The sequence below is a fragment of the Anomaloglossus baeobatrachus genome, chromosome 4 (assembly GCF_048569485.1).
Source record: "Anomaloglossus baeobatrachus isolate aAnoBae1 chromosome 4, aAnoBae1.hap1, whole genome shotgun sequence".
NCBI lineage: Eukaryota > Metazoa > Chordata > Amphibia > Anura > Aromobatidae > Anomaloglossus > Anomaloglossus baeobatrachus.
In genome coordinates, this window is record NC_134356.1 from 624,049,172 (window position 1) to 624,074,406 (window position 25,235).

Here is a 25,235-nt window from a genome sequence, read left to right on the forward strand (position 1 = left end):
TAAAAAGCGCTGAAAACGCATCAAAAACGCGGCAAATACGCATGCGTTTTTAGCGCTAAAATTCTGGAAAAGGCAACTTTGGTCAAATCAATTAAGTCAAAAATGTGCGTTTAGAACTGCAGGTAGGGGAACGCAAAGTGGGTCCCTAGCCTTAAAAGCAGCAAAAACGCAACGTGTGAACATAGCTAAAAAATTATAGGCTGATACCCTGATAGGTTTTATCCAGCATTGGAAGTTCCTGTCATAACAGGCAATTTTTTGCATTGATCTTCAAGGTAGATCAAGGTTAACATTTAGAGAGAAGCTATTATCAGAAAATGACACTTTTTTATGTTAGGCCCTGTGCGCACTCTGTGGGGGTGTTTTTGCAATGTTTTGGCCACATTTTTAGGTGCAGTTTGTTGCCCAAAACTACATGCGTTTCCTTCCCCAGCAAAGTCTATGAGAATTCCGAAGTGCTGTGCATTTTGTTTCTTTTTTCCTTGCAGTATTGGATGCAGGAAAGAGAAGCAGTGTGTCAATTCTTTAGTCGTTTTTGCCATTGAATACAGTTAAAAAGCGCATGGGCAAAACGCACCAAAAACGCGGCAATAACGCATGCGTTTTTTGGATGCATTTTTCAGCCACAAGGTGCAGTTTTGAGGTTTTAGAAATGTTCTCCAGAGTGAGCACATAGCCTTACATGTATTTAAAAAAAAAAAAATTGCCAATTTTTTTCTAGACATATCACAATCTGTATGCAAAATAAAAAATAGAACTCTTCCAATATTCACACTGGCTACCTCAGACTGTAAGGTCCTAAATCATCAAGATCGGCAAAAGTCACGTTCGCCTCGCCATGAATTAGATGAGCAGGCATCAGCACACCCCATTCCTTCACAGCTCCATCCATTAAGTGGAGCTGACCAAAACTTGCGTTGTGCAAAAAATATTATTACTTTGCAAAGTCTTTTACGCCATGTCTGATATAATCACTTTGACGAATTAGGGTCTATCTTCCCACTGTTTCAGGAAATAACACATGCACATTAGCCACAATGGTTGAATCCAGCCCCTTTCTTTTGTATTGAGGTGTCTAATAAGCATGTGCAAAGGCTATTGTGAAAGGAAGGAAGAGCAGGTGAGCTGTGACATCACTTATTGTGAATGGAAGATCCTGCCTTATCAGTCACTGTAATCCTGCCTGTGAGCCTCTCTGTAAACCCTTTCTCAAAGGACAAGGCCAGTGGTCAGTGTGAAAATGGCAATATTACTAATTTATTTATTTTTAAATATGGTAATGATTGTAATATGAAGAAAATAAATATTGGCAGCATTTTTTTAACAATACTTGTAACATAATACCCTGATTTAAACAATAGATCATTTTCTGATAATGCATTTGTAGCACCCCTGAACCCATCAGGAGCTACAAGGTACTGCAACCTGTCAAAGATGCACGGCCTACCCCCAGGAACCTAGAAGACCAGTGCCGGTAACAGCAAAACACAATATAATCCCTGTTTTTCCCCATTCCCAAGGACTGGTGACAGACTAGAGTTGGACCCAATGGATGGCCACCTAGAGGTGGAGCCGATCCAGTCCACTAGACGACAATCAGAGGGGAGGGGTCAGAGAGTCAGTAAGTGGAAGTGAGAGGAGACGGACGTAACTGCACTGACACGGGAGTGCGGCGGTGACCTGAGGGCCCAGGCGTGTGGTTGCCAGTGGAGTACGGTGGAGTACTCCCGGAACCATAGCCCCAACGGGGTACAGAGCCCTAGGTCAGACAAACGCTCCAGGCAGACCTGATAAAATCTGCACAGTGAGGGGACCATCCAAGACCTCACTGACCGTAAAGTCCAGGGGCACCAGCAGTGACAAGAGCACCAGGGACCGGAACAGAACCCTTCAGGGTTCAAACTGCCTGCCGTACGGACTAAAGACTGAGAGACTACCAGGAGGGGACCCCCAGATGCTCCAAGCCACGGGGACCTACCAACTAGAGAAGGGTGCAGGGGAAAGAAGCCACCAGGTCATCAAATCGGCACTGGGACTATAGGAACCAGTGGTGAGGACCAGCCTTCCTCCAGCAACCAGCCGTCAAACCGCTGTGAGTACAGAACCCAGTTACATTGCAATCCCTTGTGTGGCCTACCTTCTTTCCGTGCCTAACTCCATCACCTACCCCCCGGGGGCCCCGCCTCTACTTTCGGAGGGCCCAACCACCAGGCTGCCACTAACATCAGCCCCAGCGATGAGAAACTGTGCAGCGGCGGTTCCATCACCATACCCACAATTGGCGTCACGATACAAACTTTATAAATGTTCCCCTGTATATAACCCCCTTCAAGCAACCCCCAGGGTCACGGAACCGGGCAACGGCCACCCAGTGAACTGTCCCCATAATTATACGGCCCGGGACAGAGTACCCCATAGCCCTGAGAGAGTTACATTCCCTTTAAAGTGAACCTGTCAGGTGCAATATGCACCCATGACCATGAGCAGTTCTGGGTACATATTACTAATCTCTGCCTAACCGTCCCTGTATCTAGTAGCATAGATAAAGAGATCTTTAGAAAAAGTATTTCTAAAGATACTTTATGATATGCTAATGAGGCCAGGGACTAGTCGCAAGGGCGTTAGCTCCTATGCTCATTCCGCCCTCTTAGCATGGCAGCATGCCCACAGAGGCGTGCTAACATGCTATTCAATGCCCATTGCCCAGCTGTGACATGCTTGCCTGTGTCCACTGTCATCAATTCAGATGCCAGGTTTAGGCTCAGTGCACATGATCAGAAGTCCTGGCACTTCCGGTCATGAAGCTGGGTGTTCGTGTCCTGGCTTCAGAGAGGTCTAGTGCGCATGACCGTTAGTGGCCAGACTTCTGATCATTCGCACTGCCTGGCATCTGAAGTGATGACAGCAGACACAGGTAGGCGCATCACTGCTGATGACGCCAGGCAATGGGCAATGACTAGCATATTAGCATGCCCCTCTGGGCGTGCTAACATGCTAACAGGGTAGAATGAGCACAAGAACTAATGCCCTTGTGACTAGTCCCTGCGCTCATTAGCATAGCATAAAGGATGTTTAGAAATACTTTTACTAAAGATCTCTTTATCTATGCTTGTGTATACAGGGACAGTTAGGCAGGGATTAGAAATATGTATAAAGAAGGGGAAAATATTTCAGCTCACCCGTATTATGCTCTCCAGGGTTCAAGCGGATGCTCGTAGTCCACCAGTCAGGCAGGTCCGTAGTCTAGGGCAAAATGGAGGAAGGGAAAGGAGGGATATAGATATTAGAAATATGCACCTGTGCCGCCCCCGTGCCAGCAGCCGAGCTGTTCGGATCCAAATCCGCGATGGCTCGAGGGTCTCCGGACCCGGTGGTCGTGCGGCCACTCAACGAAGGGGGTATTTACAAGGGAGTTTATAGAGTTTGTGATGCCACCTGTGGTTTGTGGTAATTAGGAGTACCACCGCTGCAGTTGGGAGTACCCGGGAATGATGGAATAAGGCAGCCAGGTGTTAGAACCCTCCACGGGTAGGGGGGATACCCCGGGGCTTGGTAATTGAAGGGGAGTGCCGTTGGATGCAAAAGAGGTCACTTGCGTACTCACTCAGTCCATTAAGCTGACACCGACAACTGGATAAATCAAAGTTCTGGACACCGCTGCCGCTGAGGGGAGCTTAGTCTGGGTCCCGTCCCAAATGGTGCTGCCTGGTGATCCGTGACCTGCCTCCTGGCACTAAGTTTACTTCTCTGTTGGTCCCAGTAGTATGAAACCTGCTGGGTCCCGCTCCCCACTATTGCTAAGTGTGGTAGCTTGCTCTCAGGGTTCACGCTTGGGATTTTCTGGACCGTTTTGAGTGGAAAGTCCTATCCCCCTCGTTGCGCTAGTACCCCTATTTTGGAGCGGGTGGGATGGCTCTTGAAGACTCTGTTCTCCTCGGGTAAATTATCGGGTTGCCTGAAGCTACTCCCCGACCTAGGGTCCACGTACCCCATCGTGCCTTGGTGATGGTGCAAGGCCGCTGGCTGTTCTCTTGCCACGATCCCCTGCGACCGGGGGTCCAGCTACTCTAGGCCCAGACCACCATCTGCCACCTAGATTACTTCCCAGGAGCCCTGCTCCTGACCTCCTCTCATTCTCACTTCTCAGACCTAACTCTCTCCTCTTGACACTCCTGACCTCCCTTCTCCAACCCCCCAGGTTGGCGACTATTCCACTCAAGGCGTCCACTGGTGTGTTTGGTGGGTGTGGTGCAGAGTTTACCTAGGATTTGATTAGCTGATGTAGGCAACACCATGTAGTTAGGGACCCTAAACCAAGAAGAAAGTGGATACTGCCGGGAGGGCAGATTGTGCAATACTCTGTGACAACACGATATTCCAGGGGCGTCACACACCCAGAACTACTTGTGGTTCTGGGTGCTTATTGGATCCCACAGGTTCCCTTTAAAGTGTTCAGTTTCTGTGCAGCTTCACCACTGGGGTAAATGAAACATTGTATAAAGTCTAGGCTACAAGTTGTCTATGTACTGCAGGTCAGGACACGTCCTCCAGAGCAAGAGTTCCTTTTTGTAGCCAAAAGATAATTGACCTAAACAGTAGACCCCCCCCCTGTTAATTAATTAGGATTGTTTTCAATAGTATAGTGAAAATGGTTTTCCTAAACCCAACATCTGCCTTAAAGGGAACCTGTCACGTGGAAAAATGCTTTTAACTTGCAGATATGGGGGTAATCTACAGGTTAAAAGCATTCCAAACCTGCCTGGCGCCTGCACTTTGAACGTTGCTGCTGGGAGGAAATTAACTTTAATCCTCATGGCAGCGTTTGGCTTTCAGTCATGGGGCGGCACAGGTTCAGTCACCGCTCAGTGTATGGAGAGCAGCAGCCGTAACAGTGCCCCCCCCCCCCCCCCGAACTTACTGACAGCCTCCTCCAATGCAGATCGGCTGTCACTCAGTGTGGGGAGCAGTTACAGCCGCGGTTCTACATACACAGAGAGGTGACTGAACCTGCGCTGGAACCAAACCTGTGACTAAAACCAGAACGCTGCCGGAAGGATTAAAGTCTATCTCCTCCCAGCAGCAGGGTGCAATGTGCAGTGGCCCGGCAGGTTCAGAATGCTATCAACCTGCAGATTAACCCCATATCTGCAGGTTAATAGCATATTTCCACATAACAGGTTCCCTTTAAATGATGACTGTACAAAAAACACTTGTGTTCTATGAAGTGTTCAGACTATGTACTTTAGATCCATCACTCCCAATTGCTAAACTTCTTTACCACAAACTGCAAAACTCTAAGACAAGTAGTTCCTTACAGCAAGTTGTGTTCAGTTTAGGAATGTTGGCTGTAAGGGACTTCTCACAGTGTGTAAATATTCTAATGGATATTTTTTATTTTGTTGAGGTGGGGGGGGGGGGAAATTACTTGTTTAGTACCCTCAGAACCACCAGAGTATATGGATGGTTAGAGCACAAAGAAACAAGCCTGACTTATCAACTAAATCTGCGCCATCTCTACCACTGCTACTCCAGTGGTCTCCACTAGACCACCAAACACCAGGGCCTACAGCCAATCACCAATCACCATGTGACCTGACAGAGACCGCTGGAGCTGCTGGAGTTGCTGGAGTAGGGGACTAAGTGTACAGTGTGATGGTAGGCATGTACACCAGTATGAGCCCATAATGGGGAACATATATACCAAGATGAGGAACATATATACCAGGATAGGGATCATTTATACCAGGATGGGGATCATATATACCAGGATGAGCTGAACAATGAGGATCATATATACATACCATGATGGTAATCATATATACCAGGATTAGGAACATATATACAAGGATGGGCCCAGGAATGAGGGCCATATACTGTCTACTAGGATGGGGACATATATACCAGAATGAGGGACATATATACCAGGATGGGCTAAAGATGGGGAACATAAATACCAGGATGGGGGACACATATACCTGAAAGGGGCTCAGAGATGGTGGACATTAGTACTGAATTTGGTGACATTACCCCCATAACAGTGTCAGCAGCAGATCCCCCATTTTTTGCTTCACATTTTTTTGCCTATTTTCCTAGGTGCATCTTATGGTCTGGTTAGTCTTATATTCCAAAAAATACAGTACTCAGTCCTATCTCTAGCTAACTGTTGCATTTGTGTTTTCCCAGTGTACCGCCCTGAGAGGGGCCCGGCCGCTTCCTCCGCTTGCTCGGGCCGAGCCGCTCGAGGTCCGGGCTTGGGTTCTCGGTGACACGAGCGCCTCCGGACCGGGGGCCACGTCGCTCTTGTTAAGGGGAGGCGGTGTGGGGGTTGGTGGTCGTGTAACGGGTCGTGACGCCACCCACGGGTCGTGGTGACAGGGGATGCACCACCGCTGCGGCTGGAGTGATGGCGAGCTCATCCGGGATCGGTGTTGCGGCCGCAGCTGAGATGTTAGCCCCTCCGTGGGTAGGGGAGGTGTGTACCGGGGCCCCGGTGGGGGACTGCAAGGGAGTAATGTCGTCGTCGGGGTGCAGGGCGCCGTGCCGCGGTGTAGCGTCGTGCCCGGATGGCACTGGTGTACTCACGATTGATTCACACTCAGAGTCACTGGTAAACCAAAGTTCGGTAGTGGTCGGTCCCCGCGGCTGGCTGCTGATGTCCCCTGTGGGGTTGATGGTGGCCCCTTTTCCCGTGCACCTCTAGATGTTTGTGTTTCGGCCCCCCCCTGCCTAAGCAGTGGTGGCCCGCTCCCCGGTGTTGAGCTGCCGGAGGAGCCCTTGGTTGCCCGCAGGCGCTGGCCCGTCGGGTGTTTGGCCCTTGGCGGTGGCGCTCACCCGGTCTCGGTGGGCTTTTGCCTTCTGTCGGGACTTTGGGTGTGGATGGACCCGTGAGGTCCGGCCAGCAATCAGTCAATTTGCCTATACTCAGTGGCTTCTAAGCTAGGACGGGGTCTGAGAACCCTCCTGTTGGTGCTCCGGTACCCAGTTGACTCCCCGGTTCGGGACCGGCAGGCTCCAACCCAGGCCCGGTCCGTACAGTTCCGCCAGTTGCTGTACCGGTACTCCTGCAGATGGCCACCACTGTCTGCCTGCCTGACGTTCTCTAAGGGGCCCAGGCTCCTACCCGGGTCCCTGACAGCTGCTCCTCTACCACTCACTGTCAACTCCAAAACTACTCTGTTTGAACTTCCTGCCCCAGGATAGTAGTCTCCTCGGTGGGCGTGCCTTTCCGCCTGACTCCGTACACCTGGTGTGCTCTACTTGCCCTGAGGGAGGCATCAGGTCTCCCTTTCGGGTGACATGTGTGTGACCTCACAGGGGATGAAGGTGTGTGTGTATGTGGTAGATGTTATTACCTGTGACCCCTGGGGTCCAGGGCATCACACCAGCACAACCTCCCCTTGTGTCTTTCTACGTGGTATGTTTGCTTGATCCCTACTAGAGCGATAGCAGCTTCATTTTGTGTTCTCTAAGACATTACATGGGGCATGAGGATGCATGTCTGGGTGATCCAACACTGACCCATGAACCAGGTTTCTCACTAGGAGCCTAGTAAACGTCTAGCTTTTATGACACACAACAAACCCGTCACCTACTACTAGCGATACCTCAGATACTTGGAACAGGAGTGTTACTAATATGTTTGCAGTAGCATCCAAACCATCGAGCCTAGGAGATTCCAAATGGTCTCTTTGGCCCATATTGAGGACCTAAGCAATTGAAATTTGAAGGCCTTGTGAAATTTTAGCTTTGAGTCCCATGAACTTCAAGTTTGCCACTGACTTGAATCATTACCCATCAACACCCTACATGAAGCATTTCTGGACCCAGGAATGTATCTTCCCTGCAAATTATAATTATTACAATGTCTCTCCCTAAGGCCACTGCCATGTTCAGTATTTGGTGAGTTTTTTTTACCTCAGTATTTTATGACATTTTTGCCTAACTATTTGGCGAGTTTTTTACCTCAGTATTTGGTAAGGTTTTTTTTACCTCAGTATTTGGTGAGGTTTATTTACCTCTGTACTTGGTGAGTTTTTTACCTCACTATTTGGTGAGTTTTTTACCTCAGTATTTGGTGAGTTTGTTTTACCTCAGTATTTGGTGAGTTTCTTTTACCTAAGTATTTGGTGAGGTTTTTTAACCTCAGTATGTAGTGAGTTTTTTACCTCATTATTTGGTGAGTTTGTTTTACCTCAGTATTTGGTGAGTTTATTACCTCAGTATTTGGTGAGTTTTTTTTACTTCACTATTTGGTGAGTTTGTTTTACCTCAGTATTTGATGAGTTTGTTTTACCTCAGTATTTGTTGAGGTTTTTTTTACCTCAGTATGTAATGAGTTTTTTACCTCAGTTTTTGTAGCCAAAACCAGGAGTGGGTGATAAATCCAGAGTGTTGCCCGTATTTCTATTATACTTTTCCTCTGATTGTACAACTCCTGTTTTTGGCCACAAATACTGAGGTAAAAAACTCACAAAATACTCAACATGTGCATGGGGCTTTAAGTCCATCAATCACAAATCTGTTGCTTATGTCGCGGGCGGAGGGGACGCGCTCGCCACGCTCGGGTCCGGGGCTTCTGCTGCTGCTGCTCGGTGGCTCGAGCGGTGGGCCGGACCCGGGGACTCGAGCAGCGCTCCTCACCCGTGAGTGAAAAGGGATCGTTTGGTTAGGGAGATTGTTCGTGACGCCACCCACGGGATGTGGTGATGATGGCACCACCGCTGCTGGTGACGGGGATCCCGGGAGAGATGGTAGGGAGCAGCTAGGATGTTGTCCCCTCCGTGGGTAGGGGGTTGGTGATCCCGGGGCCCGGTGGTGTGACGTGGAGGCAGGGTCGGTGAGGTGCAGGGTTGCAGGGACAGCGCGGCGCGGTGCCGGATGGCACGGGCGTACTCACTCAGCAAAAGATGCACAAAGTCTCCGGTAAACCAAACGGCTGGATGGACGGGTCCCGCAGCCGGCTGCAGTGTCTCTCCCTGGACAGGTGATGGTGGCTGTCTCTCCCTGCACTTTTGTGTACTGTGTTGACTCCAATGGCTTCTTAACGGAAGTCCAATCCCCGGTGTATAGATACCGGAGGAGCCCGTTTTGCCCGCAGGCGCTGGCCCTCGGATTTCTAGCCGGTGGCGGTGGCTGTATATCCTCACGGTGTGAGCGGTTGCCTTCAATCGGGACTTGGTTGTTAGGGAACCCCGGGGGTTCCTGTCACATTCGGATTTGACTATTGACGGCGGCTCCAAGCCTGGTCGGGGTCCGATGGCCCTGCCTGTGTGCTTTGCTTCACTCCGTTCCCCGGTCCGGTACCGGTGGGCCACTGCCCAGCCCCGGTCCTTACGGCTCTGCGGAGTTCGACCAACTCCTGCAGACGGCCACCACCGTCTGCCAACCTTGCTGTCAGTGCCTGGACTCCAACCCAGACACTCGCAGTACATGACCTCTCACTTTGACCTCCTAGACTCAACTCCTCCAAACTCTAACTGACTGCTTTTCCCTCCTCCAGGCCTGTGAACTCCTCGGTGGGCGGGGCCAACCACCTGGCTCCGCCCCACCTGGTGTGGACATCAGACCCTGGAGGGTGGCAACAAGGGTTTTTGTCTGACTAATGTAACTGTCTGGGCGGTGGGGGTGTGTATGTGTTTTGTCTGTGGCTACCTGTCTAGTCCAGGGCGCCACACTTATCTGATATATCACAGACAAAACAAAGTTACATCAATAACATAAACATAACATTGCCATAATATACCGGGTTACACAAGTTGTAATACTACCTAGCTTCAATACATTGCTGCCGATACGCAGCGCAGTGTAGCATAGCATGAGATTACGTGGCATCAGAAAACATAACGGGCCCGTGTAATGTCGCCATTTTTTAAGAGGTTTAACCCTTTTACAATTCTGATTTTTTTCACAGTGATGCTCTGGTGTGCTGAACATTTGCTGCTGGGTCTCACCACAGATCTCTGGGGGTCTTAGTAGTGGAACAAAACAAAAGGGATTTTCCAAAGCCAGACAAGCCCTCTAATGTGAGACTGTTGTGTAATTTCCTGTCATCCTTGGACTATATTTGCTCAGTGTCAGATTAACTGGAATTTGGGACCATCAGACTGGTTATATATAGCTATGTATAACCGAACGTGCCCTGCAAGGCATACCAGACATATAATGCTACCCAACCACACTCCATTTTACTTGGAAAGGATAAGACATAACTGTGGCAGAAACATTTTTAACTCTACAGTAACATTATAAGACCACAATGGAGGATGTCCTTACATTGTGGTGAGCACTGCAGCAGAGAAAGATGACTCATGTAACTTTTCATAGCTGCAATGTTTGTGATTACTGAGAGCACAGGGAAAACACACAGACCCATTTTAGCAAATGTACCAGTACCTATGGCTGAATTTCCACACCTTCAATTAGCCCATAATACAAAGGAAAAGGGCCGGACCGACCATAGGACTAAGGACCTGAACTGACGGCTTCTCAAGAGTTTAAAATAAGACTAAGATTCTACATGTCAATTTGTTTCCTTAAAGGGAAGCTACCATCAGATTTTTGCCGCTTTATCTGAGAGCAGCATGATGTGGGGGCATAGACCCCGATTCCAGTGATGTGTCACTTACTGGGCTGCTTGCTGTAGTTTTCATGAATTTACTGTAGCTTCAGCATCTTTATATAAGGCTAGTTTCACACTTGCGTTGAACGGTATCCGTTACATTGCGTTGTGTAACGAATGCAACGGATGCAACGGATGCTGCAAAACAACGCAATTCGTTTTGATTTTTTTTTTTTTTTACAGTTTTACCAGCGGCAGACTATTGTGAACGATCAGCTGATCGCTCCCTGCAGCCGGCCGCCGGGTGATCAGCTGATCGCTCCCTGCAGCCGACCGCCGGTGATCAGCTGAGCGCTGTCACTTGCCGGCCGCCGGGTGATCAGCTGATCGCTCCCAGTAGCCGGCCACCGGGTGATCAGCTGATCGCTCCCTGCAGCCGACCGCCGGTGATCAGCTGAGCGCTGTCACTTGCCGGCCGCTGGGTGATCAGCTGATCGCTCCCTGCAGCCGACCGCCGGTGATCAGCTGAGCGCTGTCACTTGCCGGCCGCCGGGTGATCAGCTGATCGCTCCCAGTAGCCGGCCACCGGGTGATCAGCTGATCGCTCCCTGCAGCCGACCGCCGGTGATCAGCTGAGCGCTGTCACTTGCCGGCGCCCGGGCATGCCGGCGGGCGGGCGCTCAGCTGAGCGCTGTGACTTGCCGGCGGCCGGGCATGCTGGCGGCCGGTCGCTCAGCTGAACGTTCGGCCACTGCGAGCCAAAATAAAGTTTGATTTAAAAAAAAAAAAAAAAAAAGAGCATGCGCAGTGAAATCCAGAGGATTCCGCTGCTCAAAACAACGTTACATGCTGCGTTCCTCCCGCTGGGCGGAAGCAACGGAGCGTCGCCCAGCGGAAGCAACGCAGGTCCTTTTGGTACAATCCGTCACCCATACAAGTCTATGGGAAACAGCGGAATCTGTTAACGGATTCCGCTGTTTTCCAAAAGGGCGGATTGTAACGGAAGGAAAACAACGCAAGTGTGAAAGTACCCTAACCCAGCCCACACCTTCTGTGTTCACTGTGTATAGACAGAAAGCTGCCAATCAGTGTTGAGGAGGAATTTTAAAGATATCATGAATATGGAGGACTACATGCCAGCAGGTTTACTAGTCAAAATTAGAGCAAGTAGCCCAGTATGTATGATTAGAGTAAGGATCTGATGGATCCAAAATGCGTCATCCGTTTCCCTTTTAATGGAGTATAAAGCATGGAATTTTAATATGTAAAATAAGGTTTGGGAATTTTTTTACCTTATGGGTCTACTGGATTTCTCTTGGATTTTTTTTGGATAGCCTAGTAAGTGATAGATTGCTGCACTGGCAGACACAGAAGGAGAAAGGTGCCTGTGCAACAGTATATGTGTCACTCTAGGTATGGGGGAAGTACCAAGCGAACGGCAAAAGGGAGGGGAAGGGAAACCCTGTGTCTAGGGAGGGGAAGGGAAACCCTGTGTCTAGGGAAGGGCAGATGGTGACTCCTGACCAAGCCTACCATTGGGCCCTGGGTTCCCTCACCACCCTAGAAAGGTTCTGCACCAATGTGCTGAGCTGGATACCTGGCCCTAGGCTGACTCTGATCTTAGCCCTAGGTAGGGAGCAGATGGGATGAGCTTTTCATTAGGTTCACTAGCCGCTAAAGAACACATAGGTATAACAAACAACGGAAAATTAACGAAAACAACTTATCTTCAAGAACATACAGGGAGAGGAACTGCAACATGCAACAAATTTACTCCAGATGATTGCAAGCTGACTGCTTGTGTGGCGCCCCTGACCTGGTCAGGCACCACAGAGTATTGCACCCATGCGGGGACAATGCTTCCAGGTAATCTCCAAAGGCCAGGATGAGGTGCACACACAAACATATAGTGACCAGGCCTCCCACATTACAGAGGGGACCCTTGAGTAGCCAGAAGGAGTTAACTTTCAATTCCCAGCTGGGGGTGTGTTCAGGGGCTGGTTGCTAGGAAGCAGGGCAGAGAGAGAGAGGAAGAGGGGAGTCTGGAGGAAGAAGTTGAAGTGTATGGAAGGGAGCAGAGAAGCTCCCGTGCAGACAGGTCCTGAGGAGTGCTGTAGCTGAAAGCGGGGGAGAACGGAGTACTGTGGGTCGGCCTGAAGAGCATCCAGAGAAAGAGGGGTGGCTGAGTACGGAGATCCCAGTATCCGAGCACACAAGGGGAACTAGGTCCCCAGAACAGGCAGCAGATCATCCAGAGCTGCTTAACCTACAGGTGGGGGGGGGGGTACTTATGCCCTCACCACGACTACACAGAGCTTGAGCCAAGCAGCACACCAGGCCCATAAGGGGACAGGGCCAGAAGCCATCCCACCAAGGCCACGCTGCCGGCAGACGAGCCAGAGAGAGGGGAGCGGGGTGGTAACAGCTTCCCTGGAGGGGTCCTACTACGCTTCAAGCAAAGGATCCTCCTAAAACAGAAAGAGTGCAAGGAAGGCGAGTGGACAGCTACCCTCAGAACGGCCTCCTGGAATTCCTGGTTCCACCTGGTTATCACAGTGTCGCCCGGGCATCTCACCGTGACCTCCAAACAGTGAGTAAACACGTTAAAAGACTTCTTGGACTGTGTTTGAGTCATTCTGCGACTTGTGGTACTACAAACCCACACCGGGCCCTGGGGCTTGCCTCACTCTCAGGAGGCTACTATATCCGACTGCACCCACCATCAGCCCCAGGCGTCCCCTAACCTGCAGTGGCGGTCCCCACTGACCGCAATACTGAGAGTGGCGTCACGATCAAAACTGAAGATTCCCTACCTGTGACCAGCACCAGCTACGTGGAGTCCCTGAAGGTATGCACCGATACAACACCTGTGGGGCTTCACATCTTCTGGCGTCACGAACAGGATAAGGACTAGACCTGTTCAGACAGGTGACCGTGTGCCTCAGAGGTCCGACCGCAAAAATTGAACCGCCGCCATATTGCCATCTTCAAAAGCGCGCGCTGCAGCCCGCGCGAGGGAGAAGAGCACCGCCCACGAAGAGGTGTGGCCGCCCCAGAATCCCCACAATTCAGAGAGCGTTCTGACCCAGGAAGTGGAAAGGGAGCGCGCAGATTTCTGAAGAAAAATGGACGCTGCAGGAGGTAATGCCCCTGGTCAGGGCGACGCAGCCCAAGCGATGCCAGCCCCTGTCGCGCTGGACGCCGCAGCGCCTGGTGCCGGTGCCGCGGTCGCAGCTGCGCCGGCCGAGGTCGCCCCCATAATGCCAGTGTCCTTGTTGTATGCCCCAGGGGCGCAATGGCTGCCTCAATACGCCGGTAAAATAGACACGCTGACCGGGTTTAAGAAAAAGATCAACACCCTGCTAGACATGCACGCGATGACTGGTAAACAGAGGGCCGCTGTGGTGCTGGGACAATTGACTGGAGCAGCAGAATTGGAAGCTGAGTCCTGGGCCAATGATGACCGGAGCTCTGTTGAGACCATCTTTGCCAAACTAGCAGCTGCTTTTGAGCACCGCACGGAGGGAGAGCTGAGAACGGACTTCTATCACTGCCGTCAGAAGCCCCAAGATAGTATAAGAGACTATGCCCTCAGGCTGCAGGCGGCACTACGGGCTCTCAAGCTGGTGGACCCTGTCAGTGACCAGGAAGGAAACCGGATGATGAAGGAACAATTCCTGCGGGGCCTGCGCTCTCCTGAGGATGGGAAGCAGATGAAGCTGTGGTCCCTAGAACACCCCGACGTGGACTTTGCCATTCTGAAAGACCGGGCAGTGAAAGCACTCCAACCCCCTGTGGACACAGACCCTGCCAGTTCCACGGCTGCAGGAGCGGAATCCTCCACGCAGGCCCTGATGACTGCAAAAGGACTCAACGCGCCAGCAGAGACCATAAGTACGCTATCCTCCCAAGTGCAGCAGCTCACTAAGGACGTCGCACAAATCCTGAAAGCAATGCAGTTGCCCTCAGAGACCAAAGTCCCTCATCAGATCCTGCTAGCCGACAACCCAGAGGACGTCCCTTGGATGCGGAGGAGAAGGGGTCCCCCAACTCGAGGCAGGAGCAGTGATCGCTATGACTCAGCTGGACAACCCATCTGTCGTCGTTGCCAGAAGGCAGGTCACTATGCAAGGGCCTGTCCTTTAAACGAGTCAAACCTGGGGCCGAGGGCCAGTCCTCAGGATTAAGAAGATCAGGCCCAAGTCGCTGCTGTGATCAGTACGTGGGTGGACGTCCTGTCCTGTCCATCGTCCTGGACGGGATCCCTACCCCGGCGTTATTGGACACCGGCTCTCAGGTAACCACGATCCCGTATGTCCTGTATCGTAGGTTTTGGTCGGACGACGATCTCCGACCACCGGACCCCTCCCTCACCATCTATGCTGCCAACGGACAACCTATAGACCAGATCGGGGTCAAAGAGGTAACCATAAAGGTGGGAAGGCAGGAAATGAAGGGACAAGGACTGATTGTTGTGGACACTGATATTAGAGAAAGGAACCCGCAAATGATTTTAGGCACTAATGTCATAGAAAATTGCCTAGGGGAAGTGTTGTTGTTGCTTCACCAGATTGTTGAAGGTGCTGACGGCAGGTCGCAAAGAGCCTTGCAAAAGGAGATCCGAATCATTCTGAGGAAGCAACAGGTAAAACAGACTGGCGGTGAGATTGGTAGTGTACGGGTGATGGATGCTAACCCCATTGTGATACCCCCACGGAGTGAAATGATGATGTGGTGTAGAGCAGCGGTAGGTCTCAGAGGACAAGATTACCAGGCTGTACTAGAGCCCACTCATTCAGACCACTGGCCCACGATTCTGACAGCCAGGGGGGTAGTTGATGTACACAAGGGACGAGTGCCTGTACGAGTGTTGAACTGTGGGGAGGAGGAAGCCAGACTACCAAGGTACGCTACCATAGCCAAACTGTTTACATGCTCAGATGACGCCATAACACCTGTAGGTCCCCTGACACAAGCTGACTCAAAAGAGGGCGAGACCTCCCAAAAGCAGTTAGAGGATTGGTGCCAGAAACTACACGTGGGGACTGACTCTACACCCAACTACCAGAAACATGGGGTTTACAGGGTCGTGCAGGAATACGAGCAGGTCTTTAGTAAGAACCCACTAGACTTTGGTAGGATAAAAGGGGTGCAACATCACATACCCACAGGCAGTCATCCTCCCATTAAGGAAAGACATAGGCCTATTCCACCAGCCCATTACCAGCGCACAAAGGACATGCTGAAAGACATGAAGGAGGCAGGCGTCATAAGGGACAGTTGTAGCCCCTGGGCGGCTCCCCTGGTCCTGGTAAGAAAGAAGGATGGCACGATGAGGATGTGTGTGGATTACAGACGGATAAATCAGATAACACACAAGGATGCCTACCCTTTGCCAAGGATAGAGGAATCCCTCGCTGCCTTGAAAGCCTCTAACTACTTTTCTACCCTAGATCTTACTAGTGGCTACTGGCAAGTATCTGTAGCAGAAGAAGATCGGGAGAAGACGGCCTTCACCACCCCAATGGGCCTCTGTGAGTTCAACAGCATGCCATTTGGACTCTGCAATGCCCCCGGGACCTTCCAGAGGCTTATGGAATGCTGCCTAGGGCACCTCAACTTTGAAACCGTCCTGCTCTACCTGGATGATGTCATCGTGTACTCCAAGACCTACGAGGACCACCTGAAACACCTGGCTGAAGTCTTTGAAGCACTATCCCGATATGGAATGAAGCTGAAACCATCCAAGTGCCATTTACTGAAGCCAAAGGTCCAGTACCTAGGTCACGTGGTCAGTGCAGAAGGAGTAGCACCGGACCCAGAGAAGGTCACAGTCATCCAGGAATGGCCCACACCTACTACCGTCCGGGAGGTACGTCAGTTCCTTGGCTTGGTAGGCTACTACAGAAGGTTCATCAAGGGCTACACGAAAATGGCAGCGCCTTTGCAAGAGCTCCTGGTAGGCCACCCAAAGAAGAAAGGAAAGATCTCCGGCCCGCCATTTCACTGGGGAGAAGCAGAAGAACACTCCTTCAGACAAATGAAAGGGGCCTTGACGGGTGAAGAGATCCTAGCCTACCCTGACTACGGTCTGCCATTCGTACTGTACACCGATGCCAGTAATGTGGGACTGGGAGCAGTGCTTTCACAGGTGCAGGGAGGCAAAGAGCGTGTGATTGCTTACGCCAGCAGGAAGCTCAGGCCTACTGAAAGAAACCCAGAGAATTATAGCTCATTCAAGCTAGAGTTCCTGGCCATGGTATGGGCTATCACAGAGCGGTTCAAGCACTACCTGGCAGCCACCAAATTCACTGTCTTCACGGACAACAACCCCCTGACCCACTTGGATACTGCTAAATTGGGTGCCATGGAGCAGCGTTGGGTAGCCCGACTGGCGAATTATGACTTTACTGTCAAGTATCGAGCTGGCCGCAAGAACGGCAACGCAGATGCTCTGTCCAGGATGCCTCACCTAGCAGACGAGGGTGAAGATGAAGATGATCTTGAAGAGATTGAGCTGCCAGCGTTCCATCGCCATGGAGCAAAACAGTGTCGGCAGTCGCGTGCCAACCGCCAAGAGGTGACCCTGAACCCACTACCTCACTACAACTGGAAGGAGACCCAGGAAAATGATCCAGCGGTAGGCTTGGTAAAGAAACTGATCAGCCAGCCTGGCGCCAGCCTTGACAAAGGAGCCCTACCTGAGGCACAGTACCTATGGAAGGAGAGGGGTCGATTATTCATCTATCAAGATAAACTTTACAGGAGCATCATTGACCCGAGGACGCATGAGAAGGTGTGGCAAGTGATTGTACCACAGAAGGATACGAGGATGGTGCTAGAAGCCTATCACAATGGTGCAGGCCACTTTGGTTGGAAGAAACTGGAGGCCCTACTTAAAGTAAGATTCTACTGGGTGGGCATGAGATCTGCCCTAGAGAAGTGGTGTCGAAACTGCGGGCCCTGCAATCTTAGAAGAAAAGACCAGCACAGCCAGAGAGCACCACTCCAGCCAATCCAAACTAAACGGCCCCTGGAGATCGTGGCCCTGGACCATGTAAAGTTGGCACCCAGCAGACAAGGCTACAACTACGCTCTCACTATGGTTGACCACTACTCCAGATTCCTGGTGGTAGTACCAGTCAAGGACTTGACAGGTCAAACTGCAGCCAAAGCTTTCCAGACACACTTCTGTCGACCACATGGCTATCCAGATCAAGTGCTCACTGACCAAGGACCAGCCTTTGAAGCTGAAGTGTTTAAGGAGTTTTGTAACCTATACGGCTGCCAGAAGATCCGTACTACGCCTTACCATCCTCAGACCAATGGCATGTGTGAGAAGATGAACCACATCATTCTCGACCTTCTGAAGACGCTCCCACTAGAAGAACGAAGTCAGTGGCCGGAAAAACTGCCCGATCTAGTGGACATGTATAACAACATCCCTGTGAGTTCCACGAACTGCACACCGGCATACCTGATGAGGGCCAGACCAGGGAGATTGCCAGTAGATCTGGAAATGGGAGTTGAGACCCCTGAAGACCATCTACAAGGTGCTGATTGGGATTCCAACCGCCAAGCCCAATACAAGAAAGTACAAGAATGTGTGGAGCGAAGCCTGACTCAGCAACGTGAGAAACAAGAAAAGGCCTACAATCGAAAAGCACCTGCTGTTCCTTTGATGCCAGGAGATATAGTTCTCAAAAGAAAGAGAAGACGTCATAAACTTGACAATCACTGGGAAGAAGAACCCTATACTGTGTTACCATCAACGCTTAGCAATGAAAAGACATGCCTTATCAGCAAAGATGGAGGAAAAACAACAGCTGTCGTTTCTAGAGATCGCTTAAAGAAATGTCCTGAACAACTAAGAACCCCTGAAGAAAGTCCCAACCCTTTGCCAGTTCAAGAACCAAAAGAAAAGATGATCCATACTGTACTTGGAGATTTTCCAGCAAGTTGGCCTCAATACAATGGAGCAGTAGTTATTCCAGTCATTACATTCCCTCAATCTGGAGAAGTAAGAGACCCAGAAGAACCTGTTCAGAACCTGGAAGAGCCAAATGTAGCTGAAGCAGAAGACCATGCACTGGTATCAATACCTAGCACACCTATTATTCACGTTGAGACACATACATCGGGTGGGAGGACACAACCTCAGACAGATGACAGTATAGTACTGCGTAGATCAACCCGCAGCAACTTTGGTCAGCTCCCATTACGCTATAGAGAAAGTACAGTTTAGTTCAAAGTGACGGTATGAAATGTAATGTTTAACCTGTTTACAGTTAAGTAACGTTTAAGTGAAATGTGCCCACAAGGACTATTGTGAGACCTCTTTAAAATGTTTTCTTTACACTAGTTCACGTGCATTTTAAAAAAATGGACCACTGGTTATGAACTGGCTTTAACCACAAACTTTTGCATTGTAAAAAGTTACCTCCCTGGTATCAACCACAGAGTCTGCCTGTTGAGGGGCATGGCTCTGCACCAACAAGGGGGCACGCCTGTTTATGGGGCCTGCCCTCCAACACTCGGAAGCGGGTACGCCTGTTTATGGGGCCTACCTTACACCACTCCCCTCAGGAGAGGAAGATTGGAGGAAAGGTCTGGGGAATGTGATGGCCCAGACCTGGTTACCAAAAGGACCGGTGACCTACCTCCTGAAGGTTTTTGGGTGGGTTTCGGACATGTGGGTGGTTGGTGGTGGAATGGTACCTGGCATGTTTAAATGTAAATAATTGCCCCTGTGTGGGAAAAGTTTGTAATTACCTTTTTTCTTTCTCTTGTCGTTGCAGCCCGAGGACGTGCTGATGATAACTAAGGGGGAATGTGGCGCCCCTGACCTGGTCAGGCACCACAGAGTATTGCACCCATGCGGGGACAATGCTTCCAGGTAATCTCCAAAGGCCAGGATGAGGTGCACACACAAACATATAGTGACCAGGCCTCCCACATTACAGAGGGGACCCTTGAGTAGCCAGAAGGAGTTAACTTTCAATTCCCAGCTGGGGGTGTGTTCAGGGGCTGGTTGCTAGGAAGCAGGGCAGAGAGAGAGAGGAAGAGGGGAGTCTGGAGGAAGAAGTTGAAGTGTATGGAAGGGAGCAGAGAAGCTCCCGTGCAGACAGGTCCTGAGGAGTGCTGTAGCTGAAAGCGGGGGAGAACGGAGTACTGTGGGTCGGCCTGAAGAGCATCCAGAGAAAGAGGGGTGGCTGAGTACGGAGATCCCAGTATCCGAGCACACAAGGGGAACTAGGTCCCCAGAACAGGCAGCAGATCATCCAGAGCTGCTTAACCTACAGGTGGGGGGGGGGTACTTATGCCCTCACCACGACTACACAGAGCTTGAGCCAAGCAGCACACCAGGCCCATAAGGGGACAGGGCCAGAAGCCATCCCACCAAGGCCACGCTGCCGGCAGACGAGCCAGAGAGAGGGGAGCGGGGTGGTAACAGCTTCCCTGGAGGGGTCCTACTACGCTTCAAGCAAAGGATCCTCCTAAAACAGAAAGAGTGCAAGGAAGGCGAGTGGACAGCTACCCTCAGAACGGCCTCCTGGAATTCCTGGTTCCACCTGGTTATCACAGTGTCGCCCGGGCATCTCACCGTGACCTCCAAACAGTGAGTAAACACGTTAAAAGACTTCTTGGACTGTGTTTGAGTCATTCTGCGACTTGTGGTACTACAAACCCACACCGGGCCCTGGGGCTTGCCTCACTCTCAGGAGGCTACTATATCCGACTGCACCCACCATCAGCCCCAGGCGTCCCCTAACCTGCAGTGGCGGTCCCCACTGACCGCAATACTGAGAGTGGCGTCACGATCAAAACTGAAGATTCCCTACCTGTGACCAGCACCAGCTACGTGGAGTCCCTGAAGGTATGCACCGATACAACACCTGTGGGGCTTCACACTTGCACTCAGGATCTGTAGGTAGTTAGAGCTAGCACTGACCAGAAGGAAATGTGGGAATTTAAGGACACAAATGGAAGTGCTAATGGAGACAGCTGAAAGGGTGAGACTCTGCAGGTTCCTAAAGGGAAAGTGATGAACCCTAAGCAGAGGAGAAACGTAAGATACCATATACATCAAGCAGGAAAACTAGAAGATCAGGGAGAAGACCTTCCATAGCCGGACACCACAGGACTGCCTGGCAACCGTGACAATATGGACCCATTGCAGTCCAATATCTCATTATAATGCACAATTTCATTTGCTGTGGAGGTAGAATTGGCCCCTCTCCTCTTGGGGCTACACCAATGATATGTCCGCCCATGGATCACCGAAATCAGGGTCTCTCCCACTACATTATACTGCTCTCCGATTAAGTGGCAAAAGCATGGTGACAGATTGTTATTCACATTAGATTGCCAGGTGAACAAGTCAGCATGCTTCCGTAAACATTAGACAGTTCGCCGACCTCACCAACATTGGCGCATTTAGCGGCTTTCATCTAATGTGTCTAGGAGCTGTGAAACCGACAGTCGACCTGAGACGTAAACAATGTCCCCTAATACGTTCATCTGACCTGTCCTATAGATAATGCTGTAGATTTCTGGCCCTATAAAGGCACAGATAATGTGTTGTCATAAGATCAATTGTGGCTAATGGTAAACGCAGCTTTTTATATCTAAAATGCATAGCTCTGCATTTATTCATTGAGAGAACATTATATCCTCCACAGCACTTTATACAGTAGTGCCATGTAATAACATATACTATAGCTGTCGAAAAAAAAGGCTTGGATCGCACATCCAAACCTCATACATTGACCCATTACGGATAAGCAAAAACATACAAAACTGAATATAAGATTCTCAGCAATTATTATGATCGGAGTCTATGCAGCCCACTGCCACGTCACAGGAAAGCTCTTAGTGGATGTGTGGTGACCACTGTTGTAGCGATACCGGACCAGCAGGGGGAGCCACCACCCACAGCACAACACCAGGCCCCACGACTGCTCAGTTTTTTAATTTTTGCTTAGCCTCAATAGACTACTGTTTTGGATGCTTACCCCTTGTCTTTTTTTTCTACAGTTATACCATTTAATAGTATAATTTTGTATCACAATCAGTCCATGGTGCCTTATCATAGCACCCACATAACATAACTACAGTACACCCCCAAGGTAAGTTACATTATAATACTCCACCTTGTAGATATTTATATGTTACAGAGTTTTTCTCAAGTTATTAAAGGTACCCTGTCAGCAGATTTCTGCAATGTAATCTGAAGACAGCATGCTGCAAGTGTTAAAACGAAGATTTCAGCCTTGTCTGTTATCTCAGTCTTTTTTTTTAACCAGCAATGTTAGCTTAAGCCTCTTATCTTTATCATTAGTGGGTCTCAGCAGCACATGAGCTGTAGTCTGACTCTTTTGTGATTAGCAGCTTCTGTGTATGGAGATGTGGTGTAGGAGGGGGCAGCTCTCAGAGCTCTGCTACATACAAAATCTAAAATCTTTCACTGTGTCAGAACAGCTGCAGTCACTAATCTAAGTGATACGGAAGTGTGTGGGAGGGAGGGCATGGCAGAAAAGCTGTGCACGTCTAAGGAAAGAAGGTGAGAACATTCTTTTAAGTGGAATCTATCACCAGGCTTTTGCCAACAAATCTGAGAGCAGCATAACATAGGGAGAGAGATCCTGATTCCAGCAATGTGTCACTTACTGGGATGATTGCTGTAATTATGATAAAGTCTCTGTTTTATCAACAGGAAAGTATCTCTAGAGGCTCATTAAACCTTCTACCAGGTAGTCATCTGTGTTCATGAGCTGTGTAGCACTTAACCACTGATTGACAGCTTTTTGCCTATTCACATTGTATACAGAAAGCTGCCAATAAGTGGTGTGGGCGCGGTTATACAGAGCTCAGCATTCAGAGAACTGGTAGATTTGCAGTAGAGAAAACACTAATTTTATCAAAACTGCAGCAAGCAACCCAGTAAGTGACTTATCGCTGGAATCAAAGTCTCTACCCCTACATCATGCTGCTCTCAGATGAGGTAGCAAAAGCCTGGTGACAATCTCTTTAAGAGAATCAATCCACAATATTTTTTGGTATGTTATACTAGATGATAATGCATATTGCTTATTTCTCATCTATTTTTATTTACTGATGATAGTTTTGTTTTTAATTCTGTTTTTTTATATGATTATGCGGACGACCGTGTCGCCTGATCTCCTGTTAACAACATTCAAAGATATCCTGATTGACAGCTTTCTGCCTATGCACACTGTAAACAAAAAGCTGCCAATCACTGTTGTGGGCGGGGTTATACAGAGCTCAGCATTCAGATCTGCAGCAGTTAAAACAGGGATTATATCAAAACTGTTGTAAGCAGCCCAGTAAGTGATACAGTGCAGGAATTAGGGTCTCTGCCCCTAGATCATGCTGTTCTTATATTAGGTAACAAAAACCTGGTAACAGATTTCTTTTAATGTCCATTTATCATCACCATTGCCATACTCATCCGCTATACAATAAAAAAAGCGATCTCAGTGTATAACATTGAATCATCAGTGACTAAAACAGCTCATATCTTCAAATATTGCTTCCCTTTATTAGTAAAACTGATATTACTCATCTCTATTCACATCTGTAGTGATCATGTATGCTATTCTGCTCCATCTCAAGAGTAGAAGGACAAAAAAGATGCGTTCGTCCTTATACTGGGCAAAATAGTGACCAGATCTGTGACGGAGATGCCACCGCAGATGTATACAGACATCACTGCTATCATCAGTACTCCAGAGCATTGGTCCAGCAATAGCCACACCACAACCCGAGGGCCAAACCTGCCCTGACAACTACATCTAAAATATATTGGCCTATTTTTTTTACTTTTATTTTTTTTTATAAAATTATACTAGTGACTATAGACGATAGCAGAGGTTCTTTTTTTAGCAGATTTATAATTTTTTTTTTTACTCCAAGAATTAATTCTGATTAATTGAATCAGTGGAAACTGGATAAATATATAGCTAGGATAATTTAGGAAAACTTGTACTCGCAGGGGGTTGGACCCGATGGCCCTTGAGGCTTCTTCCAACTCTACCATTCTATGTTTCCATGATATAGTCACAAAGGATGCAACTGTTCAAATTGCAATTGACATTTTCATCCCATAAGTCCCACACGGTAAATGATAAATAACATTTTACACTAATTTCCATTGATACCAAGAACTAAAAAAGGAAAGAAGGGAAAATAGTCCGACACTCCGGAGTGAATCATTCAACCAGGTAAGATTTCCAAATTTATTCGCGCTTAGTACAAAGATAAAAGATTACATTGTAGGTCAGACAAAAACCTTCATATGGGATGAAAAAATTGACGCGTTTCGGCTAGCTGGTGTAGCTTTGTCAAGCCTTTTGCCACTTGACAAAGCTACACCAGCCAGCCGAAACGCGTCGTTGTTGCTGTCAATTTTTTCTTCCCATGTGAAGGTTTTTGTCTGACCTACAATGTAATCTTTTATCTTTGCACTAAGCGCTAATAAATGTGGAAATCTTACCTGGTTGGATGATTCACTCCGGAGCGCTGAACTATTGTCCCTTCTTTCCTTATTGCTATCAGGTGGCTACGCCTGTGAGACCGAGCAGCAAAAGGAGCCTGGACATGAAACAAATGGGTGAACTGAACCTTATGACTTTATAACTGAACTAAAAAACACCACATTTTAGAGTAAAAAAATAAAAATCAAATAAATATCACGTAATAACCAGAACTTATAGGGCGCTGTAAAAACACTCCAAAACAGTAATGGAGTGTAAAATCATATGGATCAGCCAAAACAGATGACATCTGGGTACCCAAATCTCCCTTGGGTGTTTGACATCATAACCACAAAAGTAATTAGCAAAGATAACATTACCATTTAGAAGAAGGGTCATCAAGCAAATTCCAGCGTTCCATAGTCGAGGCATATCGGCAGGTCTATGTCATCCAGTGTATCCAGGTATAGAGGCTCTCTAGTAAACTCTGTGGTATCACAGTCTTATACACTGCACTGCACGTCCCTTGTAATGACTTCTAATCTGCCTTCACATAACCGAAATCCCCTTCCTATCTACATTCAGTTCTTCCAAGTACGTCAGGGTAGGTTTTAGGGTACCCCGTCCCTATAAGCCCTCACTTTCTCTTTCTAAGTCCCTGTATAAGTCTTTATTGACTCTGTGTCTGTCTGTAGTATCCTTCCTGCTCAATGCCCTCGCTCATTCTGTGAACATTTAGGGGAAGTGACTGAAATAGGGGGGTGTAAGAGTGAGGTCATCATCAGGATACAGAAACGAGGAGTGATGATGGGAGGTGTGGAGGCGAAGAGGAAAAAGAGGAGGAGAGACATAAAAAGAGAAAAAGCACAACAAAAAAGTAATAAACCACGACACGGGTGTGATAAACCATTAGATGTCAGCCTGGCAGCAGAACAAGTCACTACTGAGCTGGAAAGCTACAGTCATCAGAGCTATTGGGTCCTTACAATGTAGCGTAAGAATTTGTGCTTCTTTCAGCAATTTGTGATAACAATCAGCTAATAAAGAACATAAATGTAAAAACCTGCAGTTTAGAAAAGTTTATATGTGATATAAAGTAGAGATATGGGGCAGGGGTTTCCTGAACTCATAGGTAACCTACTAACTACATTTTGCCCTATATATTAAAGATGTTTCCATGG

General features: G+C 48.9%; 1 protein-coding gene across 1 annotated transcript in view; it reads right to left on the minus strand.

Annotated features, from left to right (window-relative positions):
• Positions 1-24,768, minus strand: part of LOC142304187 (adhesion G protein-coupled receptor E5-like) — a 271,167-nt gene extending 246,399 nt beyond the window's left edge. The window contains exon 1 of the mRNA XM_075346315.1: positions 24,435-24,768. Coding sequence (XP_075202430.1) covers positions 24,435-24,486 — 52 coding nt within the window. The 5' untranslated portion in view covers positions 24,487-24,768. The remainder of the gene's footprint in view (positions 1-24,434) is intronic.
• Positions 24,769-25,235: the final 467 nt, after the last annotated feature.